The sequence below is a fragment of the Lethenteron reissneri genome, chromosome 39 (genome assembly GCF_015708825.2).
Source record: "Lethenteron reissneri isolate LAM-NWPU_2019-01 chromosome 39, ASM1570882v1, whole genome shotgun sequence".
Classification (NCBI taxonomy): Eukaryota; Metazoa; Chordata; class Hyperoartia; order Petromyzontiformes; family Petromyzontidae; genus Lethenteron; species Lethenteron reissneri.
Genome location: NC_083817.1, coordinates 2,051,097 through 2,076,305, shown reverse-complemented (window position 1 = coordinate 2,076,305; position 25,209 = coordinate 2,051,097). Strand labels below are relative to the sequence as shown.

Below are 25,209 nucleotides of genomic sequence, written 5' to 3'. Positions count from 1 at the left end.
GCGAGAATGTTTTTGCAACTAATGTTAAAAGCATGAATACATTCGTTTTGTCCGTCTGTCTGCACACTGTTGGGGTCACGGTAACTCTTCTAATGATGATGCAATATAAATGATTTTTTGCTTTACATTGTGCTGCTGTTATGGACTTACTCTCGGGGGAAAAACCGGCCACATTGACGAAAGAGTTGGCCCCAAAACTTGCCACGAAAAGTATAAGCCAGGAAAGGCGATGGCGTCATAAAATTAGTATTGCTAATTACTGTATATACTTCCCAGGGTCAAAAGCATTCTGAAAAGCCTTCCAGAAACCTTGCATATGTATGTATGATTGTTCTTCCTCATTATCGGCAATTTTGTTTTCTCCTCCTGGATAAGCAGAGTAAATTTGCGGATATCATGGCAGATAATAGGATCCGCAATGTTCCTTCCCCACAATACCGCGACGGATAAAGGGAGTTCTACTCGATTAAATGTGATTGCACAGATCCTCTTTATGAGTTACAAAAATATGCAATTGTTTTCCACACAGTATCTGTTTGTGTTTGCAATCTGCTTAAGGAAATGCTGTGTTTAAATACAAAAACAGTCGCGGAAACAGATGCAAGTAACTTACTTCCTCGGCATTTCTGAAAATGCTCGTTAGAAAACACCACGTGAGATGATGAACCCTAACAACCGCCTAACACCAACGTTCCCCCGTTGTGTTTTTTTTTCAGGGGTGGAGTGTCACCCCGTCACGTTTCGCTCCGCATTGCCGGGAGCCTGCAGACGAACTGCATTCTTCAGGAACGTTCCTAGCACGTGGAGCGAAACGTCGGACATTACCCTCAAGAACACGTGGGGGAAACCCGAACATACACGGGAGAGTCACTGACAGCACTGCTCTGCGAGCTGCAGAACAGCCTCTGAAAGATTACATCACGGAGTGATTGTTTTATTTCCATTTGAATGCCTCATCCACAGTCAGCCATGTACCATCTCACATGCCCTGCAATAGCCCTTGAACTAAATAACTTGTGAACTGAATAATTCCTGACGATCGATCATGCTTGATGAGAATGATGACACGTACATACATACAGTGTATGTACACAAGGCAATGATCCCCCCTTATTGCCTAAACAGACTTTTGGGGCATTTGCTGCGAGCGAACACACCAAGCCCAGCCGCCTTTGTCTCCACATTTGTGATGTTTACACACTACACCGTACTCACTGGAGATTAAGTCCAGGACCGATTCAGATCATTGTCTCTGATGTTGGCCGTGAGCGGGAATAAAACTCTGGTCGCCGGGTTCGTAGCGCAGTGCAACTAACCACCGCAACTAACGCTCCACGTATATGTGGTGTGCACAAAACAACAACCGCCATTCGCCACAAAGTGGCGGTGACGTCACCAAGGCGCTTGTGCCAGGCTAGGTGCACTTTGAGGCCACGTGAAGTGTCGAAGGCTCGCTGGCAGGAGGTCACGTATCAGACTCAGGTGTTGACTGAGATGACTGGCAGATGCACCGCCTCTGCCTCCTAATGTGCTCACCTTCACTATACACAAAGATAAAGACAAAGATCCCCCGTATAGCCTTAACAGACTGTAGGGGCAAGTGTTGTTAGCGAGCACCTATGAAGGCCGGAACGGTACACGAGGGGGTGGGTGGCCAGCACCACGCCCGACCGCTTTTGTCTCCCTAGCGGCGATGTTTACACACCGCACCAGGTACTCATTTGAGGCTGAGTCGACCTAGGGGAGGCCCAGGACCGGTTCAGATTATTGTCACTGGTGTTTGCCGTGAGCGGGAATCGAACCCAGGTCGCCAAGTTCGTGGTGCAGCGCGCTAACCGCTACACTACCGCTCCCCATTCACTATACACGGACACGTATATACACACCACGATACATATATGGACACACACGAACACACGCACGCTCACGTACGCACATGTCCCGTGCCCAACACAGCATGAGCTGCCGTGCAAACTCGCTCCCTCTCGCCCCCCACGGCTCCCCCGAATCCACCCAGCCCCCCCCTCCCACCTCGTATCTCTCTCTCCCGCTGCCTCCACCCCTCGCCTGCTCCCTCCCTCCACGTGTTTTCACAGCGGCTCCTGCCACGCACAACGCATCAAAGGGTTGCGCGGGGTGCACCGTTCTGCGAGAGTTCCGAATGGATTCTTCGTCCCACGGCAGTGGTGTTGAGGGCACAATTGGGAGTGGGAGGAGGGGGGGGGCCTCTAAATATTTCAAGTCGAAGAGTCGCCCAAATACGCGCTTGAGGCGCTCTCTCCATCTCTCTCTGGTGGGGTGGACAAGCAATTGTGGAGCTGAGCCTTTACCTTTTAACAAATATTTTTTTTGTAAAAAAGAAAGCAGACTGCGCGTTTCATAAATTGGAAGTGAGCGCTCCACAAATGTGAAAATGCTCAGAGTTGACGTAAATGTAAACAGCTGTAGCCGGTGATGGTGGGGGGGAGGGTACTCCCTCTGGGCTCTGCCTGGACCAGCAGGCACGCTCAATAATAATAACAGCATAGCACTAGCAACGTGCGTGGCAGTACCGGCTGTAGAGTATGGTGAGATTTCCTGTGACTGACACAAACACTCATTGTCAACAACAACGTGGCGGTAAAAGGGAAAAATTATATAAAATAGACGACGTTTTGGGCGATGGCCTTTCTTCATAACACACAAATGAACACATCGTTAGCATGGCGCGTGGGTGTGTGGCTGGAGTAACAAAGACAAATATATCTTCTGTGAGGGGGTTAAAGTGCGGGATTAATTTCAGCCGGAACAGTCCGGTACGCTGCTGCGAGAACGACGTCGACACGTGACACCCCCATCTCTCCTATTATCTGATCATCTTTTATAAGCTCATAGAAACCTGTTCACGTAGGTTCAGAGGAATAGAGGGTATACTAAGCAAGGCTTTTGCTATGTATTGGCGTATCTTATACTCTAGTGGTAGTGCCTTGTTACGCCTATAATCCCAACTCCTAGCCAGCCTTTCAGCGATAGAACCTGGCAAGAGCATTGCACAGATTGTACTGCACTGAGCTGCAAGGGAATGAGTGGACGAATGCAAGTTTCATCACGGAGCCGCTCATTTCTCTCCGTCAGATGCTGGACTTCCCACCCACACACCCCACACCCCTCGTATGAAACGGTATATCTGATTAAGTAATGAACGAGTTAATAACTTAATAGAGTAATTTTCTCCGCACGATTATCGGCGTGTTGGTTCTGTGCTGTATCACGTTTCCCTCCCGTTCAGCTGCTTCCAATTATGGACTCTAGGTTTTGGCACAAACGATAGAGCCTTTGGTAAACATGAGAGCGATATGCGACAACTCTCATGCACTCTGTACTCCTGTAATGGACACATGTCTCTGTCACGTGTTTACAATTGCTCATAATTCATTTGAATGCTAAAATGTAATCTTAAAGGTGCACCCCTGCAATGTATTGCTTATATCCCAGCTGGTGAAAGGTCCTCCTCTAGAGAGAGAGAGCGCTCCAGAGAGCCCCATCTAGAGCGTATTTTGGTCTACTCTTCCAATACTGGAACAGACGTGCTGCAAGAGGTGGAAATTTTTTAAAAAATAGGCGACGTTTCAGGCAATGAACCCTTGTTCTTTTCTAATTTGCTATGAAGAAGAGGGCCATTGCCCAAAACGTCGCCAATTCTATATTTAATTTGAAGGCCACAGATTTAGTGACAAAGGTGTTGAGTTTGCTGTTGCTTTGTGCGCCATTGCAGCCGCATCACCAAACGAATTGCACAGATGGGAATGTGTGTTGACAATTCTGGATACTCGCATAATGAGGCTGGTTGTAATCACCAGCGAAACGTCACGATACTCGAATTGTAAATGTTGTGTTTACTCTCCAACACACCGACGTGCTGAAGTTGTAACCAATTGGCACATTTAGATTAGGTTTAACCACGCATTTATATTTACGCGGTCTAACCCACAACAAACCTGTATTATGGATGACATTGACCGCGAACGCCTCCTACTACTACGTGATGAACTGACCTGGCAGCATTGTGTGTCTCATGTTGGTGCACTCGGAGCTGAGCAACACAGTCAATGCATACGGCGTGCATATTGTGAGACCAAAGCTGAGCGTCAACTCGTTGGTGGCCCCATAAAGATTTTGAAAGTCATATTTGTCCCTAAGGAAAATGGGCCCGACCACCCCTGGCAGCAAGTATGCCATACCGTGTTATACCGGGCATGTGTGTGTGTGTGTGGAATGACCGACTTACCTAACGTTAAGCCTATTTGGTGTGTCATATGATGTACCATACTGATTATATTCAATTGATTAATATACATTCCGATTCAGCAATTTGATCAGTGTTGCCCGGTTATTCACTGGACAAAGTCCAGAATATCAACATAATAGTGTCGCGAAGTTTAGTTCATCTTGAATCTTATTTACGATAATTATTTTTACGTAAGATGCGATGAGACATCTGGGCTCGGATTGTGGCTCACTTGGGGAGGATGCTGTCTGTGTGTGTCACTGTGTGTGTGTCAGGCCGATCTTGACACCGCTGGTACCAGACGTGTCGATGACTTGTATCAGCGGTGTCAAGATCGGACTCAGTGTAAGGACGCTATACTGGGCAGTTGGAGGCAGTCGCCCTCCAACAACGGAGGGTGGAGGAGCGACGCTCACAACAACGAGCAGAGCGCCGGGTGGCTAAAACACAGCAAGTTGGCACAGTAGGGGGCACAGGTGGTGCATCAGCCAGTCATCTCGGTCATCTCAGTCAGTCGACCCGTGGCACCTGGGTCTTCCCCGTGACCTCCTGCCAGCGGGCGTTCGACACTTCACGTGGTCTCAAGGTGCACATGGCCTGGCACAAGCGTCGTGGTGACGTCACCGCCACTTAGTGGCGAATGGCGGTTGTTGTTGTGCCTCCACTTGCGGTAGCATCGCGTTAAAGTGCTGCGCTATGAACCTGGCGGGGCCAGATCGCTTCCCGTTCACGGACAACACCGGTGACGATTATCTGAACCGTTCCTGGGCCTCCCCTAGGTTGACTCAGCCTGCAATGAGTACCTGGTGCGGTGTGTAAACATCGTCACTAGAGAGACAAAGGCGGCCGGGCGTGCTGCTGGCCCAACCACCCATCCATCCCGTAAGCCTTTCCGGCTTTCATAGGTTCTCGCTAACAGCACTTGCCCCAACATTCTGTTAAAGGCTACACGGGGGATCTTTGTCTTTTGCCTCGGCTGGCAGGTCCGGGGTGCTACCGACCCGGGTCCTTTTAGCGCTGGGAGTTTTGTGTTTGTTTTTACGTCTCTCCCAACTTTTGGACAACCTGTTGATCCCTTTGTCAAGTTGTCCAATCGCAACAAAATGTCTTCACTAAAGTCTCTTTTACACTGGCTCGTCTTCACGGAAGCGTCACAGTGCCGCCCTCGTTACAGACGCACACAGATCGAGCGTCTTATCGCTTTCAGTCTCAGCCGAACGGCGTTTAGAGTCGATGGAAAATTACGACGACGACGACGATGACCACCGACACTTCTGAGCGCTGAGCGGCACGGAGGGGGTAGGGGTGGCTGAAGAGGGTGGCGGGGTAAGAGTGCTGGAGGGGGGTTGGGGCTGACGGGGAGAGGGGATGAGGGCTGTGGGGAAGGTGCTGGATTGGAGGATGGGCCACTGCACTTGTCACAACTACAGGGGGGTTCGTGTATGCCAAGTGTGCGTGTGTGGCCTGTGTGTGTGTGGCCTGTGTGTGTGTGTGTGGGAAGCGGTAGTGTAGTGGTTAGCGCGCTGCGCTGCGCACCTCGTGCGCCGGGTTCGATTCCCACTCACGACCAACACCAGTGACGATTATCCGAACCGGTCCTGTGCCTGCCCTAGGTCGACTCGGCCTCAAATGAGTACCTGGTGCAGTATGTAAACATCACAATTGGGGAGACGAAGACGGCCGGGCGTGATGGTGGCTACCCACCCCCTTGTGTGCCGTGCCGGCCTTCGTAGGTGATGGCTAACAGCAGCACTTGCTCCTCCAGTCTAAAGCCACGCAGAGATCTGTTTTATCGCAGTTGTCGGCTCTTTGCGAACTGCTTCGTGACGTAATGTCGATTTATTAATTGCGGCTCTTGAAATTGAGTCTTTTGGACCGAATTCGAAAACGAATGGCTCTTCTTGTTAATTCGGTTGCCGATCCTTGGTCTGTGTGAACATGTAAAGTTTGTCCAATGCTGTATGGCTATGTAATTAGTTTTAATATTATATACTCGTGGAACACGATTTTCACTGGTTGCTAGTCATCTCCATTCCTCACCAGCCGACTGAAAACTTCAACCAGTCGTCCACTATCTCATTTACTAAATAAAAAGCGCATACCATGTCAATGCGACTATTTCTAGACAGGACATGAATGTACATCTGGCAAGGACCACCCTGAAGTATGGATTGACAAAGGGCTGAAAACAAACCTACGTACTGTATGTAAAATTGTTATTCGTGTGAGATTGTGCAACGGTTGCAAAATGTCTCATCTGGATACCCTGCTTGCTTTATCGCAAAAAAATAAATGTTGCACATCAACAATTGGGAGTTACGTGGTTGTGCTATGGCAATAGCGGCCTCCATCTCACTCCTTGCATGGCATCTGCATGGGTAGCGGGTGGGGGGGTTATTTGCCCGTCTAAATATAGGAAAGTTCCACCCTCGTGCTAGCGATTGCCCGGCGCTCTTCCGTGTAAGAGAATGAGTAGGCAAAAAAAATCTCGTTGGCGAATATAGGAATTTGGCGGGCCACAATCGAGGTTTAAGAAACCCTTCAGCACGTGCGATTATTCGAGAGAGAATTTAGCCTGCCGGAAGTTAATTTTACGTCCAAAGTGCATTGACACCGGGACACAATAATCCACTCTTTGTGGATGACCCAAGAACGTTTAACCTCAAAGTTAGAGTGCACAGCAGGACGTAGAAACGAACTGCCAACTCCATACAGAGTGGCTCAATGCAAAGTGTTCGTGACTATTAGGCGGCTTTAAAATTATAGAAAACTAGTCAAAGGTCGATTTTCCTTTGCTTAAATTGGTAATGGACTTATTTCGCACCGTACGTAGTATTGGGCAAATGTTATTTCCAAATGATGAGCCAGCCAGTGATGGAAACGTCTAATTTCTATAGCAGGAATCAGTTTCTACAAAGGATAACCACCACTGTCTTTCCACGGCGACTCTCATTTTATTGTCCACAGGAATGATGAGATAAGTTGACCCCTGTAAACAGGCCACAGCATCACCCCGCCCAGACAGTAAACTTGGTACTTGTAACAAAAGCACAATATCCAGTTCTGCAAGTCTCTCGTTTACTTTATTGCGTTTTAATAAATATCCTTACAAAGTGTTGAAGCGCTTTGAAAGCGTGTAGAACTAATCGTCACACAGTCACGTTCGGAATGAATAAAACCATGTTAAACACAAGCGCTAGGAGCTGGGTCAAACCCAATCAATGTGTTACACGTGCCAAATAAAATGGAAAAAAAATAACTTACAAAAAAGCCTCACCAAATTACATTTGCATATTTATACTATAGGCTTTGGTTTCAGGATACGTTTAAGACATTTTAACACTTTGTACACCAGTTCTACACGCAATACTAGTTTTTTTCAAAAGAAGTCTAAAAGCTATGGTAATACTGACTTGTTTTAGTCAAGAGCTATTTAGTTTAATTTACAAAATAAGGCTTTATCAGTGTACAAAAAGACTTTCCCCAAGCTCAAAAGATTTCAAGTTTCAAACTTAAAAAAATCACTTCTGTGACTTTTTTTTCTGAATAAATTCCACTTTCAGATAGACGTCACAAACTCAAGATTGGACAAGCAAAAAACATATTTGGTCTTTTTGTTAACAGTCCAGCATGATTTATGCCTACAAAAGCGATATTCTGTCGACACCAAATCTGTTTGGGCGAAAGGTGTGCGCTAGTTTTAACTTAAAACAGGAAGGGGTAGAGTCGTCCCTTTGGCTTCGAACTCTGGTCGAAGTTTCTAGCGACAACGTCTTGACAAAGGCATCGGGAAATATGGGCGAATGGTGTATTTGTTTTTACTAGTACGACCACGACCGGGAAGTTTCTTGTCTTCTTGTTTGCCCCCCCTCTTTTTTTTTAAAATATAAAGTGAAACGACGCACGCGAAAGATGTCATGGACGACGCGAGTCCCGGGCAGGCTTTTTTTGGCGTCACAAAAACTGACGCAAGTACAAACAAAATAGTAGCCATGACAAACGCAAACAAAAAAAACCCCACACTCATACATTCTGTTACACGTTAGAGGGAAAAAAAAATAATGGTAACATTTACAAACGTTCACTGTGGCCGAGTGATGTCCAAGAGCGGCCACATCAATTCACGACCGCACTTTAGAAAGACAGACACATTCGAGACACTGACCGCACTTGGTATGGTATTAGATAGAGTATATACTCTATACAGTACTGTATTATCACTGCAATCTGGACCAGAGGGATCAGCAATGCAGTACATGGTATATTAAGTTGCTTTACAGATGACGCGAATACTCGCAGAACTTTATTAGCCAAGGTGCTGTTTAAAGACACGCCATATACTGTACACAGCACAAAGGCGACGGTGAGTGCCTAATGCTCTCACCAAGCCAGCTGTTGGAACTTCCACATTACTATGGCGGGAGCCAGTTCATTTAAAAATGGATGTTGGAACTTCCACATTACTATGGCGGGAGCCAGTTCATTTAAAAATGTATGACAAAGTTTGGAGAGAGCCCCGATTGAAATTTCAACCTGAACTTCCCTACTGAGGTTTAACTCAGATACAGTACTGTATATACTGTATAGTACATATGACCCTCAATGTAGTACACTTAACGAGCATGTATAAAGTTCTGTTACACGTTCGCTGCGCTACACAACTCAGTATAACCCACGGTCAGGCCCATTGCTTTAAGACATCCCATTTCGACCTCGCCGATAGCAGTGCGTAAAAGTTAAAAAGGCAAACGCTTCTCCCTCCTAAAAAAAACATCGCAAGGCGTTCCATTCTCCACTCGTAGCGCCGAGGCATTGGTGGAAAGTCCACGGTCCTATGGCAGGGGCAAGTCTCTCCATAGTTCAAGCACTGCCGATTTCGCACAAACTCACTCGGTTGTTAACACCGGAGATGAGCCGGGCTGAGTACGTACACCACAAACAGTGCATCAGTGAGTGGGCAGTAACAGCATCGTGCTCGACGCGTCTTCTGCAGGCGTGTGGTACACACACACACAGTCAGTATACCGGCGTGCAGTACACACACAGTCAGTCCAGCGGCGTGTCCGTCGCGACTGGCGAGGCGCAGCAGCTGGCCACGCCAATACTTGGCGCGCGGTTTAGCGGACACACGGCGCTCTGAGATGGCTTCAAGTAGTCCACCACGGGTCCCGTGATGATTCAGCTGCTGCGGCTGCTGTGGCAGCAACCCCGACACACGCGCGCACACACGCGTGTCGTCTGTGCGCGCGTGTCCTCACCAACATGAGGTCTGGTCCGTCCGTCAAGAGCCCGTCGTTCCCGTTGCGCGGTGGCACGCACAGATCGTCGGCAGCCAAGCCGCACGCGAGCTCAGAATCCGTGCTGCATCTGCTGCGTGAGCATGAGCTGGCAGCCGCCGTGCACGTGCTTCATCACCTTCTGCTTGAGCCGCGCCACCTGCTCTCTCAGGGCGCCGGCGGACGCCGCCAACTCGGCGTTCTGCGTCTTGAGGCCCTTGACGCGATCCTCGAGGCGGGCGATGCGCTCCAGTTTGCGCTTGCGGCACTTGGAGGCCGCGATGCGGTTGCGCAGTCGCTTGCGCTCCGCCTTGATGCGCTCCTGCGACTCCATGTCGATGGGCGACAGCGGAGGCGACGCGCTCGCAGTGCCCACCGAGCTGCCGCCACCGCCGCCGCTGCTGCCACCGCCGATGGTCAAGCAGCTGCTGCTGCCAAGTTCAGGCACCGTCTGCGGCTCTTCTTTGAGAGCTTGCAGGCGTGGGTGCTGCTGCTGTTGCTGCTGCTGCAGAGACAGCCGAGGTTGGTAGCCCGAGGGTGGACCACCGGGGTACGTGGCCGGCGGCTGCACGCCACCACCACCACCACCGATGGCCGAGCCTCCTCCTCCTCCACCGCCTCCCTGCTGATGCTGGTGGTGGTGGTGATGGTGGTGGTGCTGGTGGTAGCTGGTCAGGTTCGTGTAGACGGGCGCCTCCATGCCAAAGTTTGCGGCCATGGCCCCGATTTGGAGCGCCGTGGCCGGGCTCAGTGGGGCGCCGGCTCCGGCCACGGCGGCCGCGGCGGCGGCGGCAGCGGCGGCGGCGGCGACCGTGACGGAGGCGGCGGTCGCTCCCGTCCCAGCAGCTCCGCTCGAGGGGATGCCCTGCAGCTGGTTCTGCTTGTGCAGCTCCTCCAGAGCCTTCACGAAGCCGTCGGCGAAGCCCTCCTGCTCGTCCGTCACGTTGCGCGGACACAGGAACTGCGTGGGCGTCGGCGTGGTGGTCACCAGGCCGTTGCTCGAGTGGATGATGAGCCTCTCCAACTCGGGCGAGGCGAGCTTCAGGAGGCCTCCGGCTCCTCCACTGCTGGATGAAGCCGCCGCAGCAGCAGCCGCAGCAGCAGCAGCGGCCGTCGCGGTCTCCCCGCCGCTCCCCGGGGCTCGCAGATGAGGCTTGAGGGCCCTGGCCGGGTCCGAGAGGTTGAGGGAGAGGCTCTTTTTCATTGCGCTCGCCGAGCGGTAGCCATAGGAGAAGGTCGACGGTGATGTCGACGACGACGAGGAGGAGGATGAGGACGAGAAGGAGGAGTGCAGGGAGCGGGTGGAGTCGGCGTGAGGGGCCACCACGTTCAGAGCGTCATCGTGGTAGAAGGTCGCTTCCATCCTGGAGTTCATGCACTGGGGGGGAGGTGGGGTGGTGACACCGCCACCCGCTGATCCCCGCGTGGTTCTGGACGACACAGGTGGTGGACGAGGTGGGTCAGATGGGGAGGACTCCTCTGCTCCGTTCCCTCCTCGGCTCCTCGGCTATAAGTTGAAGTCCCCGGTGTTGAAGACGAGACGTTCAAGTTTGGAGGGGGGGGGGGGTTGCTCGATAGGCTGCGACTGGCTCTAAGTGTCGAACCCAACCGAAGTCGCTGGTGAAACACGCAACTCGAGTACGTGTCCTCTCCCCCACGCACTCCAACACTGACGTCAGCCAAAAGTTGTAATTATAACAAAAAACGAAACAACTCGGGGGCCTGTCTCTTCGACTTACACTTAACGAAACTGACAAAAGTTAACTTTTTTTATCTCCGTCACACAAACCCCTCCTTCCTCTCCCTTCCCTTCACACCAAACGTCAACTACACCAAACAAGTTAACCAGTTAACGCGTGTCTCAAAAAGCTTTCGAGTCCCGTACGCAGAAGCACCACGGGCGTCTCCCGCCGAGTGAGTGGCGCGGGGGGGCCCCGCCGCCCCCTTTTATAAGCGCGCTCGCGCGGCCCCCGAATAGCCATGACGTAATGACGAGGATCCCCCATTGGTCGCCCATGACGTAATGAGCGAGCCTCCCCATTGGTCCGCCTCGCGGTCGCCATGGCACCCCGCGCGCGGGGCCCGCCACGCCCCAAACAGCGCGGTGCACGCTGGGATGACGTAACCGCGTTGGCGGGTTGTTGTTTTTACTCCCCACCCACCGCTCCCCACACTCACCCCGCCCCCCTCCATCCCACACTCACCCCGCCCCCCGCTAACCCCGCCCCCTCCCCACCCCTCCACACTCGCCCCCCCCCGCGCGGTGACGTCAGTTTCCGGTTAAAGGCGTGGAGGCTCCAGCGGGCGCTCTCTGTCGGCGCGTTGATTTATTCGCGTTAATTAACGCGGATCAGAATATCTTTCTGTTGTTCTTTTTAAAAAAATCTTTTGCCGGATTATGAGACGCGCGACGGAAAGTAAGACGGCACCCCGAACTCGTGTCGAAGTTATACGATTCTACCCCCTCCCATCACGTTTCCTTTACAATACATGGAATAAGTCCATAAAATGCAGTTTTTTTTGGGTTACATCGCGTAAATATAAATGTGTCGCTAAACCTGCCACCACCCGACACGGCCAATCACGAAGGTTTGTCACGTAAACAGAACATGGCAATTCGTTACGCGTACAGCACACCGCTGTGTTGGAGTATTTAAATAAATATTATTTATTCTGAAAAGAGCTTTATAGCTAATCGGATTCCTCCAGTATTCAAATAAATATTCTTGATTCTGAAAAAGAGCGTCTTAGCTCAGTGGGCTTTACTCGGGGAAATACACTTTTGATTTTGATTCAGAATTTTGCAATAATCTGTTCAATGCTACTCATAAACCATACAATTGAAGCCATGTACGTGGGAAACTATTTAGATAGTCCATAATAGAGATAGTCCATATTGTGTCATTCTATATACTGTACCGAATTAATATTACTACTATAATGAGCCAAGAATGTGTTTGTGTGTAACGCACGTGACGTCACTCCCCATGCCGCACCCCCCCCATCATTAATATTCATGAGCGGGTGGATTTTTACACTCATGCAGAAGGTCGAACTGAATTTTTTTTTTGCAAATTCGCTTTAAGTTTGACGTTTCTCTATTGAAAGTGAATCTAATAAATAATTATACGCAGCAACAAAGTGCATGTGGTGTCTTTATTTATTTCTTCATCACTTGAGACAAAAGGTAAGTCTAATGTATGCTTCTACATTATGGTAAAATGGACATTTCTCGGTGATTTTCCAGATATTATATCGATTTCCAATTTATTTCAAACCCAGCGATCAAAAGCAGAAGAGAATAAAGTATCAGAGCAGTAAATTTGAACAAATTGAAGGTCAATTATATACAGTGGTACAGCGAAATGCAGTGAAGTGTTTAATGACATAATTTTGTGCTAGATTCACTGCTATTAAATTTACACAAGATACAATTATACTCTTCTAAAAAATTCGTCTCTCTCGAGAAACGGTGCCTTAGCGCGGCGAGAGAGTTTGTGTACGTCTGAGAAGCTGATCGCTATACCGTCGAGAGCCTAGTGCTCTCAGAAGGGTCACCCAAGGCGGGAAGACTTCAGTGGAGACGTCAGACAAAACCCGTTTCGAAAGGTCCCCACATGACCTTTTCAAATAAATGGTGATCCAAGAAAGCAACGGGAAACTACTTGGATTATTTCTCCCTTGAAAACTTCAATGATGACAAGCAAAATCAACAAAGGCCCTGAGTATCGGCGTCCTTTAAATAGGACAGGGGTGCTAAGAATCTCCGAGCTTGTGTCAAAGAACCCTTTCAAAGTAGCAACTTGGAACGTTAGAAGTTTACTTCAAGCAGGAAAACTAGCCAATGTCATACAAGAAATGGATCGACTTAAAATCAACATAATCGGTCTAAGCGAAACTAAATGGCCTGGAACAAAAAAGTTTATATCGAGCAAACACCACATCTTCTGCTCCGGAGGAGAAGAAAACACCAAACAAACATACGGTGTCGCCTTTATAGTACACAAGAAATTAGCGAATAAAGTCAACAACTTTACCTCAGTATCAGAACGAATAGCACTACTACAATTAGCAGGCAACAAAGTCAACGTGAACATTCTACAGGTTTATGCTCCAACAGCAGATAAACAAGATCATGAAATCGAATCGTTCTATGAGCAACTAACCAACACGCTGAAGCCGCTGAAGAAGCAAGACATCACTATAATCCTCGGCGATTTCAATGCCAAGGTTGGCCACGGTCGAATGCAGAACATTGTCGGAGAACACGGACTAGGAACAAGGAATGAACGAGGCGACAGACTGGTTCAATTCTGCCAAGAAGAACGTTTCAGTATTGCTAACACGTGCTTCCAATTACCACCTCGACGACTGTACACGTGGACCTCGCCGCAAGACTCCGACAACAACATCGTCAGGAACCAAATCGATTATATCCTAATTAACATCAGGTTTAAGTCCAGTGTGATTACAGCAAAAACCTACCCTGGAGCCGATATATCGTCAGATCATAACCCAGTAACAGCTACAATATGACTCAAATTGCGATCAATACAATGTACAAAGACGAGACGAGCAGACCTGGAGAAACTGAAGAACAGCGCCGATAAAAGACAAGTACAGCAACATCTCAACGATAGCATCCGCTCAATAACAACAGAAACAGCAGATGTTCAGGAGTACTGGCGCTCGTTCAAACAATGCATCACAGAAACAACAGAAGTCATGCTGGGACATCAGCCACCGAAAAAGAAACAACGATGGATGACATATTGTATTCTCGATCTAATGAGCCAACGAAGAATATACAAAAACAACAACTTGGAGAAGTACAAACAAATGCAACAGAAGATCAGAGAAGCAATCCGACAGGCAAAAGAAATGTGGATGGAAGAACAATGCGCCGAGATGGAAGAACTAATTAAAAAACATGACAATTTTACTCTGCACAAGAAGCTCAAAGAAGCTGGTAACATCTACAGACCAGCCCCAACAGCTACCTTGTATGCGGACAACAACCAACCAATCCTAAATAAACAAGAAAAAATGGACACCTGGACAAACTATATACACAAGCTCTATGGCGCCACGAGAACACCTGCAGAAAAAGACCAACAGATGTCGAAAGACGCTCTACACATTTTAACATCAGAAGTAGAACATGCAATCAAAACAGCTAAGTCAGGCAAAGCGTGCGGGCCCGACACAATCCATGTAGAATTGCTCAAACTATTAGACAGTAACAACATACGACAACTGACTAATTGGTACAATCAAATATACATTGGCAATAAAATTCCATCCGACTGGCTACAATCCATTTTTGTGGCCATACCAAAGAAAGCAACAAGCCGGAAATGCGAGGACTACAGACTGATAAGCTTGATGAGCCACGTGCTGAAAGTCTTCCTGAAGGTGATCCAACAGCGCATACGCTCCACATGCGAAAATGCATTGAAGAACACACAGTTTGGCTTCTGCAAAGGACTAGGCACAAGAGAAGCAATCTTCTGTCTACAGATACTACTACAGCGATGCTACGAACATCAGAAAGAAGTGTACATCTGCTTCATAGATTACGAGAAAGCCTTTGACTCAGTCGACCACGACCGACTAGCAGCTCTATTAAAACAACTGGGACTAGATAAAAACGACATCAACTTCATCATTGCTCTTTATTGGAAGCAAACAGCCCAACTCCGATATGACAACGAATTGACAGACCCAACACCAATACAAAAAGGTGTACGACAAGGCTGCCCACTTTCACCCAGTCTTTTCAACATCTACTCGGAGCAGATTTTTGATCGAACACTAGCAGATAAAAACATTGGTATTAAAGTCAATGGACAATACATCAACAACATCAGGTATGCCGACGACACTGCACTGCTGGCCGATTCGGAACAAGACCTACAACAAATCTTGGACGAGGTTGCCACAGAGAGTCAAATATGGGGCTTACGAATTAATAAAAAGAAAACAAAGGTTATGAAGGTCAGCCGAACTACAAGCAAAATAACAATCAAGCTTGGCAGCGAAAAATTGGAACAAGTACACCGATTTAAATACCTTGGTGTAATCATTGACGATCAGTTGAACCATGAAGTCGAAATCAAGAGCAGAATTGAACAAGCAAGGCAAGCATTTATTAAATGGAAAACACTCCTTGCAGACCGCAACTTGAGTACATCACTGAAACTGCGCACACTGAAATGCTACATCTGGTCAATTTTGCTGTACGGAGTAGAGACGTGGACATTGACAACAACAGCAACAAAAAGGCTCGAAGCTTTCGAGATGTGGCTGTATCGAAGAATGCTGAAAATCCCATGGACAGCCAAAACCACCAATACACAAGTTCTGCAAGATATGGGCACTGACAGGCAACTGCTGAAGACCATCATTAGCAGGAAGTGTTACTACCTAGGCCACATTGCCCGAAACGACCACAAATACCAGCTATTAAAGCAAATCCTGGAAGGAAAAATCGAAGGGAAAAAACGACCAGGACGGCCAAAAACGACATGGCTCAGTAACATCAAAACATGGCTACAATTAACAACAGCACAAACTCTACACGCCGTGCTAGACCGGGACCAATATCATCGTGAAGTCGCACACGCCGTTAGGCAGCACTAAAGAAGAAGAAAAAATTCGTAAATATTACAGCTTCCGTCCTCGGACGGGCAAACAAGCTCGCCTGAGTATGAATGCTGGCGAATAACACGTTACAAATAATTATAATACGACTTTTAATCAGATTACATAAGATTAGTAATGGTAATGTGGTCTTACTAGGTTAGGCGTATTAATCAGATTACTTTTGATGACTTGTTTAACTTTGTTTTTGTAAGTAGAGGGCAAAGGCAGAAACATCAATTGCTTTTCAGGGTGGTCCAGATGTCTGGTGACCCCCCATTAAATTCCTGAATGCCGCTGGATAATATTTGTGTGAAAAGCGAATTGGTCATTGGACTAAAATTGTGATTATAGGTAAAGAGATCTGATTATAAAATCTAGATTTGAAGTTTTCGTGACTACAGGGATCCATATAAAACAAAATAAATGTATTTTGTTTTATTCGGTAAAAGTCACGTTTGTTTAACGTGACTTTTACCGAAAGAACCAAAGAGTAGATTTGATTATATTTAACATATGTTCCACATCACGAAGAGTTTGTATACAATATTGCTTTTTGGGTTGAACAGGACCCCATAGTCTCTAGATGGATGTATTTTGCCAGTAACATCTGCTAACCCAGAGCAGCGTTTGTTTAACATTGCTGGTGAGACGGAGAATGTCAAACCCGTTCCAGAATCTTCTTCAAACAAATTCTGCTCGATAATATTGACGTGGAAAGAGAATATAGGTGGGTGAACTAAAAAAGACGTTTTACGTTGTTTTATTTTAGAGAGTGTCTGCTCATACTTTCTTCGCTTCTACACAGTCGACTCATGGAACTGGTTCTGCGCTTCCGAGCTGCACAATTATTGGGTTGGAGTGTTGATGGAGGGTGAAGGAGGAGAGGAGGACGCTGATTGAGAAAGGAGGAAGGGGGGAACGAAGCGCCTGTGCACAGTGATGGGTGTCGTGTTGGTGATGGTACAGCAGCGGTGGCAGCACGCTGTTGTGTATGGGTCGTGTTTCAGTCGAGTCGTCACCTAAGTTATTGCCCACTGTGTGTATTATGCATGCGCTCGAGTATCAGTGGTGTGTGTGTGTCTAGCATGTGTGTATTGTAGTATGTGTCTTAAGTGTGAGTGTTTGTTACGCGTGTGTATTATGTATGTGTTATATATGTGCGTAAAGTATTCGTGTGTGTATTGTGTATTACATACATACAGGTGATGCACATGTTTTGCACTTTCATTATAATAATCTACAAATCCAGGAACGCCACACTATAGTCGTAGGACTTTTGCATGGGGGGTCATGTATTTGTTTTTTTATTTTAAGATGGTCTCAGCCACTTAACGAGTGTTGGTACACACGTGGGAGGAAACCGGAGCACCTGGAGAAAACCCAGGCGCGCGAGGGAGAAACACTCTATCCCCGTACAGGTGGAAACAAATGGCGATGTGTATCACAGTATACGTGATGTATCGATGTGATATGTGTGTAATGATGACATGTACATGTGTTATGTATGTGACTTAGTTTACTCTATACTGTGCAGTTTTCAGGAATATCACTTAGCATACGAGCTTTCGCGTATGCTTGTGTTAACTTTGAATGCACGTTTATTTGCACAACGTGATAAAAAAAAAAGTAATCAAACTACAGTACAAGAACACAATACAGTACATTACTTTGAGAACACGACATCGCGAATTGTGTGTAAGGTTACTTATAAAACGTTAAGTAATCAGTATACTGAGTAATTGTTGTTCTAAGGTTAAGTCAAGAAACATCTTAAGTCTGTGTTCTGAGGTTGTCTCGGTGGAAAGTGGTGGCGCTATGCCCTGGCCCAATCCTGGCAAGATGACTCAGACTTGAACAAAATAAATAAGTATTTTGATTACAATGATCACCTCGGTATACTCATTCCTTTAAAAAAACGTATACAGATTAATGTTCAAAGAAACTCGAATGCACGAAACGTTGTATATTAGTTTAACGTATTTTACTTGGTTAATTTATTATATTCTACAAGTACTGGATGACTTGATTACGGTACTCTCCCGACCGATAAGACTCTCCGAAGAGTAAAACGCACCCTAAATGTGCGCTCGGTGTTAATAAAGTTACACAACTAAGGTCCCCCACACACGCCACACCGACCGGATTATAAGACGCACCCCCAACATTCACTTTAAAACACAGTCCTGGAGGGCTGGCGGGTGGAGGGGGGGGGGGTCACCGCGTCTTATTATCCGGAGGATACGTTATCCGTCGAGCGCAGCTTGCACAACCACCACCACCACCGCCGCACGTGCTAACAGTTAAATCGTCATAATTTATTTGCTTCTCGTTCATTCGCATTCTAGAGAGTACGCGCGCCTCCTCGCTCCACGCAGTCCGCAGCGGGAGTCAAGGCGAGCGTTCCCCGCTGGGGGACGTTGTTTAAATGTGGACTTTTTTCCTGCTCGGACGCCGGTAACGGATTCCCTGTTCACTCGGCGCTGCCACAAAGCAAGGACGTCACATTGGGCCGGGCCACGCGTCACCGTTCATCCCAGTTACGTGCGTGGGACGACTTACGGTTTTTTATATAATCGGAAAGCGACGCCTATTTATGGTCATCCCACACCACCCCCCTCCCACCCCAGCTGGTGTCATCATCCAGCCGTGCTCAATCCACGCCTGGATCATGGTCTTCCCTCGCTCTCGCTCTCTCCGGCGATGTTATAATTGCACACGAGCTGATTTCGTCGCCCCGTCTCTTCCCGCTCGTTCGTACTCTCTGGCTGGCACTCCCCACCGTTGGACATCGTAGCCCCTGCCAGGGACGTGTCCTGCCTGCCCAAGGTCCACTTTTCTTGACGGTTTTGTATGTCATTGTTCTCAAACTCCCGAGTGCTCCTCTCTCTGTCTCGGATCGGTGTATATAATAAGTTGAGGGTTAGCACACGTTCAGGTGACAATATTATCTGGTGGCTGTCTTCCCCGAGCATAATCTTAATGGAAATTAACCAAGTACGCTCTAGAGTTTGTGATGTCACGAAGTCTTTAACGTCGGCGTTAATATTTAAAAGGGGCGGAGCGGTGGCGCAGTGATTAGCGCACCGCATGATGAACCCGGCTATCGATACCTGAATACCACCTCCTCCTGGTGAGGTACTTCCCCAACCCGCTTGACCACTGTGGTGAAGTATGGTGAAACACCCCCCCCCCCTCGACAGACACGGTGTGGTGGGGAAGACTTTGTTACACAATTGAGGTTGTATGTAGGCATGTTGGATTTCTTTCGTACCGTACGTAGCCAACCGTGCTAATTGGACGGAGGTGCGGAGGATGGACGAAGTGCTGTACCTTCTCATAACCATCATCCCGCAAGCCATAGTCGTCAAATCCACTGCTGGATGAAGCTCCGCCCCACGCGGTACGTCGACGCGACGGAGCACACGCCGTGGATTGTGACGCGGTGCGCTGCACGAAGCCAGTCGACTGCGCATTGGACAGCAGCGGTGACGCGGTGCTCGCGAACGCGCGATCCTTACAAGGGGGTCGGCTCGGGGTGCTCCTCGCTTGCGGGGCGACTCGGCCCGCTTCGCCTCGCCACGTCACACCGGGTTGGGTAACACCGCACCAGGGACTGGGTGGGTGTGGGCTTGCGATCGGTTTCATCATCAGCAGCAGCAGCCACAGCATCAGCAGCAGCTACAGCTGCTGCACCCATGTTCACTCCACTGCTCCATCTCCCCGGTTAGGGCGAGACCCTCGCCGACGCGTTCCATTCCCTGGCTGCCAATCCGTCATTATCCTTGACCGCCCAGATGACTGCGTGTGTAGTACTGGGTCATAGGTCAGCCGCGATGGGGGTCTGTGATCCCGGATGATGTCGGAGAGAGGTTTCCGATGTAATGAGGATAATAATCAATAACTTTGGTGATCTACGACATACACACGACACGTGTGTGTGTGTGTTTTATACACGCCTCGTGTTTCAAAGGCAGCGTCGTGCACGCATACACATTGATTACGCACTGCTTTCACTTGTACTCTTGCATCAGCGGCGAGTGAGATGTGAACCTTCGACCCGCACTGACCAGCGTGGTGAAGTTTGTTCACCCCCCCTCCGTCATGACCGATATGGCGTGGGGAGGCCATCATCCAGCAGTGGATTGCGAATGGATAGCTTTTTAAATAAAATTTGGTCGTATATACTACTGACTATTGTATGTAGGGTGTGTAGTAGATTCTACTGACTCTATAGTATGTAGGGTGTGTAGTAGATACTACTGACTCTATTGAATGCAGGGTGTGTAGTAGATACTACTGATTCTGTTGTATGTAGGGTGTGTAGTAGATACTACTTACTCTATTGTATGTAGGGTTGGATCAACTTTTTACCCCCACATTTGGGGAGGGGGGTCCACTTTCTATAACTTTAAATTCAGGCCGTCGGAAAGGCTCTGAAATTTAGTTGATGGACAAACGGAACACCTGGCTTTTCTGATAGATAATGTTTACAACTCATACGTGGTTTGCCATCGTTTTTGTCTAACTGAATTGCATTGCTGAATACTTATGGTTTGCATTTTATGAGGTAGACAGTAAGGCTTACACGTGTGTCTATATTAGCATTGAATATATTTGGCAGCCTGTTACGTAATTCAGAAACCATTTATTTCAGAGCAATATCATCAATCAACCCACACGACCAGCGTGATGAAGTCAAATATCTGTGAATCATTGCCAAGGCTGCAATACAGTACATAGTTGAATTCAACAGAAATAATAAGGGTATGTACTTGTAAAGCATGTTGAATGTAATCAACGTATTTTAATGACGTTATATTTTGAGACTGCAACATTTCGCTGTATCAGTGGCAATGGGGCGTTAGCGCGTTAGAAAGGAACCACACACTGTTTGCTGTCTATGACTGATCTTCGGGGTCTTTGGTCGGACTGGTCTCTCTCCATCTCACCGAACTCTGAGATAACCAACCCACCGAGGTAATCTCAATGGGTCTGTGGCATTCCTCGATGAGCCCACGTGTCACGGTACCTTGCCTCCAGCTTGCCAGCAACAGGCTCTAATCGGCACTTTCCTAGTTGACATGTCACCTGGAACTCTAACCACCCAGTGCGTGTCATCATTTATGGTTGTACGGAATACCGTGTTGTTTGGATTATACGACTGCACTTTTTGCCATGTGTTTTGAAGCAAAAGTGTTTGGTGGTGTCTTATAATCCGGTAGGTACGTGTGTGTATGTACAGTGAGGGAAAAAATATTTGATCCCCTGCTGATTTTGTACGTTTGCCCACTGACAAATAAATGATCAGTCTATAATTTTAATGGTAGGTTTATTTGAACAGTGAGAGATAGAATAACAACAACAAAATCCAGAAAAACGCATGTCAAAAATTTTATGAATTGACTTGCGTTTTAATGAGGGAAATAAGTATTTGACCTCCTCTCAATCTGAACGATTTCTGTTCAGATTGAGAGTGTAAGAGTCAGGTGTGTATTGTAGTCCTGTGTATAAGGGTGTTATGTAATGTAGAATTAACGTTGTTGCCTCCTGAATAGTGGTTCCGAAGTAACTCACTACAAATGGAATAATCGCATGGACCGTCGTGGTCAGCACTTCGGCTCTGGTGATGGCTTCATGTGGGAGTTTCTTTTGCCAGGGGAGTGAATACGGTAGTGTACTGTGGGTACTGTAAACATACCCTATGTCTTGCAACTTCTCTGTCTTTTCTGTTCTCGTATTTCTGTCGATTACAACTTTCACCTCTCTCCTATAGTCTTATTCAGGATGATCTCATACCTCTCATATCTCTTCTGAATAATCTCCTACCTTGTATATGTTTCTTTTCAACACACCCTATCTCTTATAAAATACATCTCGAAAGTTTATTCTGAATACATCCCCAGTCATGTTTATAGTCTGAATACATCTCTCATATCGCATGGCTTGTATTTCTCACCGGAGTATATATCTTTTGAAAACAACTATCTCATATTTCTCTTCTGGATAAATCGTATGAACATGTCTCATATCTGTTATGTATCCTTGGAGGCAGCAAATGTCGTATAACCCTCTGAATACATATATCTCATTTTTATCGTAAACACGTCTCACTCCTATAGTTGTGTGTTTTAGTGGGAAACTTTGACTTTGTACGGTCGTGTAAATTGTTTTAAGTGTGTTCATAAAATACGTCAATGAGTTCCTTCAAAATTAACATTGAGGTGGTGCTGAGCAAGTGATGGAAATTCCATATTCCTGTGGTCGGAGCAAGTTTATCCATAGGGACAAATCACTGTTGACTTCCCAAAAGTGGGTACTTATTTTATGACCAAGGAGGGATGATGGGTTGTCAACCTCCCCCCCTCCCCAACCAGGGATTGAACTCGCAACCTCCAGATTGCGAGTCACTCTTCCACTGAGCCTGGCCGGTTATAATTAACAACGGTGATTAACATCAAGTTATTTTAATAGCTGTAATACATTTAAAATTTGCGATAACGCATCTAACACCACCACCACCACCACATTCACAGCAATGTTAGTTGTATATTTTTAAAAAAACGACATTTTATAATTATAACGATTACCAAAGTACGGCCACCGTACGCGGTGCCACGATGCGTGGGGGCACCTCCCGCACTCCCTGCCGTGTAAGCCAACTCGCCAGGGCGTCTGTCTCGCTCAACCTCTGCTTTTTTTTCCAGTGCAGGGCCAGCACGGCTGATGTCTTGTGCCAGAAAAAAATAACATCGCGCCTTGCCAAAATCCATTTCACAAGCGTCCTTATTGGCGCGAAAGCCCATTTCTTACATTGGCTCGCATGCCTGGCAGGCTTGCTTGCGCCTTATTTTCATCACCAGTCATGGTAAAGCCACCACTGGATGAGCCCCCCACCCCGCCCGCCCCGTGCCATGCTGTTCATGGATGGGGTTTTTGAACCAGATTTACCACGCTGGTCAGTGCAGGTTTACAAGGTGTGGAGGTAGGGCAGTGAGGGAGTGATGGACCAGTTTTGATATCACTCGCCACTGACGTTAGCCTTGCTGTGGGATCGAACTCGGCTCAGAGAGTTAACGACGCACCTCGCTCACCGCTACACGCCCGCTTCATTCTCCAGCTTCACCATCCCCGTACGAATTTCCGATATCTCTATTCGTGATATCACCTTCCAAAATCTTTGAGACGGGGGAGGTGGGGGGGTGATGTTACGTTGCTTTCTGTTGGAGTTGAGTTATGGAAAGTTCTTCGTCTGTAATTTGGAAAAAGATAAAAACCAAAACAATGGTTGTCCTACGGGGACACTGACTCCCCCCCCCCCCCCGCTAGAGGAATTTCCACTGCAGGGTCGCGGTCGCCAATAACGATAGACACCGCGGCAATCTCCTTTGAGCAAGGAGACATGCTGACCCTTATTATTATAAATAACAGAACAAGTATTTTGGAAATATTTTCTAAACCATGGAATACACACGCAGCGAGTGGAGGTTGGGGCGAGAGGGGATGGAGCGATGTTTGGTGGTGTTAGCGGAGATCGTGCCGTAGTAACACGCCACTCCAGGAGATGCTTTCATAAGAAGTTCTCCCCTCTTCAGGCATTGTGAGATATTTTTCTTCCCGTGATTTATACCGGGTATTGTTGTACTGTACCTCAAATGCGACAAGCATGATTTTAAGTGCCAACATCAATGCCCTGGTAGGTCCGTCACATCATGAAGGACAGAGTGATGTCTCCACGGAGGTGTCAGCAAGGCTCATGGAGGTGCCAGTCTCTGGGAGGGCCCAACAACGTTGGTTTGTCATCGTCTCTTTGGTGGCCAGAAAAATCACTGAAACAGTACCAAAGGTCCATGTTAAAGATTCACACGCCCTTTCAGTGTGCCGAGTTAGCACTTAGTACCCTGCCGACATCATGGCTTCAAATGCTTACTCTGCTCAAAAAGAGAACTGTTTCCACTGGAAACATCTGAGCCACACCCGGGCCATTCCAAGCCAACGCAGCTCGTGTCGCTTTTTCCACTGCATAAGCCGAGCCATGCTGTTGACGTTGCACGCAGTGAATGAGTTACAACGTAAGTAGAGGACGTAGGTGACGCCAATTGAAATGACCTCACACGCAATGAACGTTTCATTATCACCCACCCCTGGCCCTACTTGGTCCCGAGCCAGATTCAGATGTCTTGCGAGGCTAGCGTAGCAAGGTTTAGTTCCGAAAATAGTCAGTGGAAAACCAGCCGTACGATGAGGGCCTTGCACTGCCTCGGCTCAGATGTGCCAGTGGAAACAGGGTGTTAGGTTCGCGAAGCTAGTCTTCAGTTCTCTTTTTGAGCATAGTAGGTATTTGAAGCCATGATGAAGGCAGAGTACTAAATGCTAACTCGGCACACTGAAAGGGCGTGTGAAACTTTAACATGGACCTTTGGTACTGTTTAAGTAATTTTTTTTGGCCACATTTCCATTGAACTTTGGTTTACTAAGTTACGTGTGTAGGTTTGAGTCCTCAAGTAATTTTTGTTTGATTCAGCCTATTCATATTGGTGATGTGTGCATCCATTAATAATCAAAACAAGGAAGAAAAACCATGCACTCGCAAGGGTATTGTAACTCTTTCGAACGTGCGTTTTCCCTCGGAATTATTTATTTGTAGCATGTAAGCTGATGGGTAGCCGTCAGGGCAAACACGTTAGTGGATTTGCATGTAGATATTTTAGCACTGGTTTGTCTGCGTGCTTTTGGTGACTCTTTTTAATCACAGTTTTTCTACAGGATAGGGCCCTAAAAGCCGTGCAACTTTAAACTAAAATTCAATCTATGTTGCGTCATCTTCACGGACGTTGTATCGTGACCCCCATGTTACAGACAGACAGACGGATCTCGTGCATAACTCCTCTCAACCTTAGTTGGAGGGTATAAAAACTACAAATGACTAAATGACGGCTATGGTGCACAAGTAGAAACAACAACAATCATGAGAAACACTGTCCTTAACAGGAAAATATATAATAAGCGACGTTTCGGGCAATG

At 47.5% G+C, this 25,209-nt stretch overlaps 1 protein-coding gene across 1 annotated transcript; it reads right to left on the bottom strand.

The window, feature by feature from the left end:
- Positions 1-7,191: 7,191 nt before the first annotated feature.
- On the bottom strand, positions 7,192-11,473 carry LOC133352083 (transcription factor Jun-like). The gene has a single exon (XM_061567831.1). It carries the CDS (start codon positions 10,916-10,918, stop codon positions 9,617-9,619), a length of 1,302 nt encoding a protein of 433 aa, XP_061423815.1. The 5' UTR covers positions 10,919-11,473; the 3' UTR covers positions 7,192-9,616.
- Positions 11,474-25,209: the final 13,736 nt, after the last annotated feature.

Bases quoted from the DNA above. Each gene is read 5' to 3' on its own strand.
- LOC133352083 (XM_061567831.1), bottom strand. From the start codon at position 10,918: ATGAACTCCAGGATGGAAGCGACCTTCTACCACGATGACGCTCTGAAC.